The following is a 6658-nucleotide window of genomic DNA, read 5'->3' on the forward strand; positions in this document are numbered from 1 at the left end:
GCCGTGCGAGTGCGATATTTAAAGACTGTACTACGTTGCCAATACATTCCTTTGTTGGAAGTCTTGCACCTGTCCTGTCGTCTCTTCTCTCTGTCCCGTTCCCAGTGCTAGTTCGTCATGAAAGTCCAAGGACTAACTTTCGGGTCTACAAAAAAACGACATGAGACCTCTTGCAGACGCACAAGGAGTCAGCGTAAAGCCCAGTGATGGCCACTAACTACTTCTACAGTGGTTTAACTACAACTACTAACTACTATGGAGTAGTTTAACTAGTTGTTCAACTACTTTTCAGTGGAGTAGTTAAAACTACTTCTTTAACTACTGCAACGTATTTCAACTATACATCTATAACTACTTGACGTTGTCCATCAACATAAGTCTCGTGTTGCGTTCTTGGACACCTAAATATGAATCGAGCAATGATAAAACTTCGGCTCAAGCCATTGCTACGATCGTCAGACACAAAGCTTGCGGCGGGATTCTTGCTGTGTCTACCCGATAAGCTGAGTTGCGGAATTATTTCAGAGCAAATGAAGCTTCGCTAGACAAGTAAAGCTTGCGGCAAAGTCGGAAGTAGTTGGCGCCTGCAGTAACCTAACTACTGTAGTTAACTACTCAAAATAGTAGATTAACTAGTAGGTGCCACTACATTTCTGCACGTAGTTGGACTACTTTTTAACTACAATCAGGTAGTTTTAACGTAGTTAACTACTGGCCATCACTGGTAAAGCCAAAATGTCAACGAGAACTGCCGTTAGTCTTCATTCGGTCTTTGGAGCCGGGAAAAAAGGATCCATTAGATGTACAATCACAGTAGGGTTCCGTTACTTTGACGTTGACAGCGACGCAAAAGTTGATATCAAATTGTGGTCAAACTGGGAGGCACTAAAACGCAAAAACAACGTCACCTCAAAATTGTTTTACATACTTCGTTAATTTTGTACTTGTTATTATAATTGAGAGCTTTGATTCCATTATGAAGCTATGCAATCAGAGTCATACAGGATAGCTGTAAGCAGAGAGCTTTTGCTTCGGCTCGTGCATTGGTGTTTTTTTTTTAGTGAAAAACATGGTGCGTGTTGTGAAGAGGACTGGCGTCACTGTTGGAAGGACGTGAAGATAAATGTTGTCAGTGGGACATTTGTGAGAACTGTTGTGGGCTACAATTCGGTGAATCAGTATGGAAAAATGCCCCAGTTGGCATCACACCGCACATATATGGAACACTACGATAGGACACGTTCCAAATCCCTACATCCAAGATGGGTATATGCGCACGCTTCTCCTGCTTCTCCTAACATCTCATTGGTTGCCGCCAATATTTGCCCCTGGGGGTCCCATTCATTGCTGGCAAAGGCAGCTCTGTTTCCATTGCATTTTTCTTCTAAATGGCATTGTTGCGTGAACTCATTTTATTTGAATTGCGCTAATTGAAACATAGACCTTGATTTGAGAGCGAGTTGTTTTTGCATTTCAGTGCCCCTTTAAAGAACAGATAACGAGGTCAACAAGGCCAACGTCACTTTGTGGCGTAGTCCTGCGGCAGAAGCCTAGATGGCAGCACCGGTAGGAACCTCTTGTGTTTGGGGGGAAGCGTTTCCTCGTGGACAGGCGGTAAAAAGTGGTGCAGAAGGGAAAACTGTCTAGTTTTTGCCTGGTTGTTGGTTGGACTGTTGGCACGCTTTCTCTAAGGTAAAAATAAACCTTGCTCTATGTTGCATTGACTTGGTTGTTGTGCTGCTTGTTCCTCTGCACGCGGAATGGACGGGTTGACACCCCAGGTTGTGAGAACTTGGGTTTCCGCAACTTTTATTAGCATAAATAGTCGGCTGTAGATCGTTGACTGTCCCTTGCGCTCGAAACGTGCGTCTGAAATCATGCTACGTAGAGTGTCGGCACCAGAGTTGCGGAATTGGAATGATTCCGGAGTGATGCCGCGTTTTTAGCGCACCGGAACGGAATGGGGATGGGCAGTTGGGAATGGAATTTGAATGGAATTAGACCTGTTTGGGGCCGGAATGGAATGGCCAGCGAATGGTGTTAAATTGCTGGCCTCCTGCACGCTGGGTTTTGTGCGGAGGCCACTCAAAGTAAGTGTCTGGCAACCATTCAAGTGAAGGTCGTCCATAATTTCGGATTAGAGCGCAAGAAAAACGGCCGCACTTCCGACACTGTACGTGCAGGTGCACTGTACGTGCGCGTGAACACTCGTCGTTCTTGTTTTAGGTTGTTGATGTCGGAAACGGAGGAATATAAAATTTGTCAAATTAAAGCAGTATACGGTTTTTGTGTGCGTTGGCTGTTGGAGGGATATCTAGTATCCCGTTACGTGTTTTTTTTTTTTTTTTTTTTTTTGCACTGATCGGTGCACCAGTTAATAACTTGTGGTGAACCACTTTAGCCCCGGAGTGGGAATGGGAATGTCCGTTTCTTGGGTGGAATGAGAACGAGCCTTGTGTCGTCATTCCGAGGAATTAAAAGGAGTGGAATTTCGACTCTCGGCCACTCCTCGGAATGGAACTGGAATTGAATGGATTGACCCAATGGAACGCCCTTTTGGTGCTGCCTTCATAAGACAAACACACCCTCAGGCGTCCGTCCTCAACATCTACAACACTTGGTCGCTCGCTCCAGTGGCGGTCCCAGGGAAGCTTCACAGTGGGGAACGTAGCACGGTGGGGTCTGCTGCATTTTCATTTCGCGCGAGACTCCACTGTGCCCCACCAAAGCCAGCACGCATTAGAACGACCATGACCACAAAATTTCTGGTAGTGAATTCGAAGGTGGCAAACAATGTTTTTTTTTTACAGTATTGCTGTTTGGCAGAACCTAGAGAATGCCCGAGCCGGTTTGGGCCAGGTTGTTGCTCGCTGAGAGATGGCAATCGTGATTCTTCCCCGCAGTGTCCAAGTCCTATCGTTCCTTTGGCTGCGTTCGTGTGTTCAACTCTTGGAAACTGCATGCTGGAGTCGTGATCGTATATGAGACGTTGTACATCATTGACTGCAAGAACCTGCATCGAAAGTGCAAGTACAAGTGCAGTCTCTACCGTGCAGCAGTCAACCATAGTATGTGCCTGCGACATTAACAAGTGTGATCTCTGTCGTGCACAGTTCAGCCACAGCACGAGCCTCTGGCATCACAAGCGAACATGCGCTGTCAAAAGGGCATACAAGTGCGACCTCTGTCCTGCAGGCTTCAGCCAACGCACAAGCCTGTTGTATCACAAACGAAAACACGGGCCAGAAGCCCTACAAGTGTGATCTCTGTGCTGCAGGGTTCAGCTATGGAACAATGGTGTCGTATCACAAGCGAAAACATGCGGGTGAGAAGTCCTACAAGTGCAGTCTCTGTCCTGCAGAGTTGAGCAATAGCTTTAGCCTGTCGTATCACAAACAAAAACATACCGGCGAGAAACCGTATACGTGCGATCTTTGTCCCGCAGAATTCGGAGCGAGCACAAAGCTGTGGGTTCATAAGCGTACACACATGGGTGAAAGGCCATACAAGTACGATCTCTGTCTTAAGCAATTCAGCCAGAACAAAAGCCCGGTGTGCCGCAAACGAATACACATGGGTGAGAAGCCCTATATAAGTGCAATCTCTGTCCTGCAGAGTTCAGCCGTAACTTTGGCCTATTGTACCATAAGCGTAAACACACGGGGAAGAAACTGTAGAAGTGTGACCTATGCCCTGAAGAGTTCAGCAGAGTGTGGAATCCTGGCATTTTACAGCAGAAGTCACCGTCAGAGGGCGACGTCACAGGAGCCATGCAGCGACATTTTTCTCCACTGCTCATAAAAGAGCTCTAACTTTATAAGGCGATGAAGCATGCGTCAGCGATAGAAATTGTAAGGGGTGGGGTCTGAGAGTATACGTCATAGCAGTTTTTGTTTTGTCCATTTTAATCTTGTGGCCATTTTTGTGCCGTAGTATTGTGCTTTCACTCTGTGAGCAAATATTGTACTTGCGTTAGTATAGTAGACTACAAAGTTGTCTGCACTCTTAATGTCCGATTTCTTGAATTTCGGGAGCAAAAGAAAGCACTGGTAGGCTCCCTCTTAAGGACAAGCTCAGAAGCGCTTGTGACGATGCGTCTTCAGGTTCTACGTCTTCAGATGCACAGTTCAAGATCTGCACAGCACCATTTGAGCCACAATTCAAAAACACTGCACAAATCACTATGAACAGTCTACCCACAGAGCAACCATCAGATCAGACTGAGACTCAACAGGGAGACAAATTGTACAAGTGCGACGTTTGTCCAGTTACGTGCATTGACGTTGGTCACTTGGAAGTTGACCCGAAAACTCAAAAAACAAAGACATTTACCTGCAACACATGTTCCGCAATGGTCTGTCGTGCGTCGACTCTGCGAGTGCATGCACACCATCACTCAGGAGAAGGGAGCTCTTACAAGTGCAGCCTCTACCCTGCACAGGTCAGCCGCAGTATCTATCCGCGGCGTAACAAGCGCGCACACATGGGCAAGAAGCGCTACAAGTGCGATCTCTGTCCTGCAGAGTTTAGCCACCACACGAGCCTCTGGAATCACAAGCAAACCCACACAGGCACGCGGTACAAATGCGAACTTTGTCCCGCAGAGTTCAGCCGAAGCGCAAACCTGTCGTGTCACAAGCGAAAACACATGGGCGAGAAGCCTTACAAGTGTGACCTCTGTCCTGCAGCCTTCACCCAAGGAGCAGTGCTGCTGTATCACAAGCGACTGCACACAGGCGAGAAGCCCTTCAAGTGCGATGTCTGTCCTGCAGAGTTCGTCCGAAGCACAAACCTCTCGTGCCACAGGCGAAAACATACGGGCGAGAAGCGATACAAGTGCGATTTCTGTCCTAAAGAATTCGGCAATAGCACAACTCTGTCACGTCACAGGCGAGAAGCCCTTCAAGTGCGATCTCTGTCCTTCCGAGCTTACCCGTAACTCTAACCTGTCGTGTCACAGGCGAAAACATACGGGCGAGAAGCGCTTCAAGTGCGACTTCTGTCCTGCCGAATTCACCCGTAACTTTAACCTGTCGTATCACAAGCGTAGTCACGGGGTCGAGGAGCCGTACAAACGTGACCTCGGCCCTGCAGAATTCGGGCATGACACTAGCCTGCTGTATCGCAGTCGAAAAACATAGGGGCGAAAAGCCCCAAAGTCTGACCTTTGACCTGTCGAGTTGTTCAGCGACAGCACAAAAGCTGTGACATCGCAAGCAAGCACGCACACACACAAGCGATGTCACAGGGCATTTTCATTTCACACGAGACTCCACTGTGCACCATGCAAGCCAGCACGCATTAGAATGACCACGAGACCGAAATTGGTGGTGAATTCGAGCGTGGCAAACAATGTTTGTTACAGAATTGCTCTTTGGCTGGACCTGGAGAATGGCCGAGCCGGTTTTGGTCAGGTTGTTGCTCTCCGAGAGGCAGCGGTTGTGGTTCTTTGCCCAAGTCATCGTTCCTTTGACTTCCTCTGTTTATTGAATTCGTGACACCTGCAAGCTGGGGTCGTGATCGTATGTGAGTCCTTCTACGTCACAGACTACAGCAAACCGGGTCGAAAGGAGAGTCGCTGCGAATTCACTTTTGGGCACCGCTATTGTGGAATCCTGGATTTTGAGAGCAGCAGATCACGGTCGCAGGGTAACACCACGAGAGCCACGTAGCAATGCATTTCTGGATATCAAGTCGGTGTAGTCCACACACAAACCGATCTCGCAAAGTCTCTTCCAGATTCGCTCCGAACTTGCAGTCCTGCGCAAGTCGCTTTAATTCCGCAACAAATTGGACGATAGTCTGAGCCTCCCCTTGTATATATTTGTGGAACTTCGCCCTCTCCGCAATCACTGATGGTTTCGGGGACAAGTGATCACGTAGCACTTTCATCAAATCATCGAGAGTTTTGTCTGACGGTTTCTCAGGTGCGAGCAGCGTTTTTAGCAACGTATACGTTTTCGGGCCTATGATGCTGAGAAACGCATCCACTTTCCTATCATCTCCTATCTTGTTCACTTTCAGGAATGAACTGAGTCGCTCTTCATAGGAAATCCAATCTGAGATAGTCTCGTCAAAATTTTCCACTTGCCCAATAGTTGCCATGTTCGTCCCTGCCGTTGGTTCCGTGTAGGGCACCACTTCCTTCTTCTGGACGATATCTTCTTTAACAGCGTCCATCCATGCTGGCGTAAAAATCCATCTTCTTCGTCGCCAATATGTAGTGTCTTTCTATTCGCAGAGAGCCAGCAAAAGCGTACTTAACAGCAATGTTTATTGCTCGACAAAAACGACAGGCAGCACCGCTGTCTGCATACTGACAGGTTGGTGTCGCAGACATAAAAGACGCGTACACAAGAAAGCTGCGCCCTTTTATCAGGAACGCTGAGACGGCGGAAGGCCTTGAACCGTCAACACGCTATCGCGTAATCGCTACAGATATCACAATTCCTGCAGCGGATTCCAGGTCACAGCGGTTTAAAAGGTAATGGAGAGCCTGACAGAGTATAGCAACGGCTGCCCACGAGTCCCCGATGGCCCATTGTGCTGTGGAAAGGTGACAGATGGACCCTACTAACTGCGTGGTTTAAATGTGCCTAGACTAGAGTCGAAACCACATCTTAAAGAGGTTCCACCTTTTATTCGGATAGAAAGGACT

General features: G+C 47.8%; 1 protein-coding gene across 1 annotated transcript; it reads left to right on the forward strand.

Annotated features, from left to right (window-relative positions):
• Positions 1–2018: 2018 nt before the first annotated feature.
• LOC135370481 (zinc finger protein ZFP2-like) lies at positions 2019–4939 on the forward strand. Its single transcript, XM_064604230.1, has 4 exons — positions 2019–2090; positions 3196–3325; positions 3446–3577; positions 4104–4939. The coding sequence occupies exons 1-4, from the start codon at positions 2019–2021 to the stop codon at positions 4937–4939; spliced, it is 1170 nt and encodes a 389-aa protein (XP_064460300.1).
• The last annotated feature ends 1719 nt before the right edge of the window (positions 4940–6658 follow it).

Source organism: Ornithodoros turicata, chromosome 10 (genome assembly GCF_037126465.1).
Source record: "Ornithodoros turicata isolate Travis chromosome 10, ASM3712646v1, whole genome shotgun sequence".
Taxonomy (NCBI): domain Eukaryota; kingdom Metazoa; phylum Arthropoda; class Arachnida; order Ixodida; family Argasidae; genus Ornithodoros; species Ornithodoros turicata.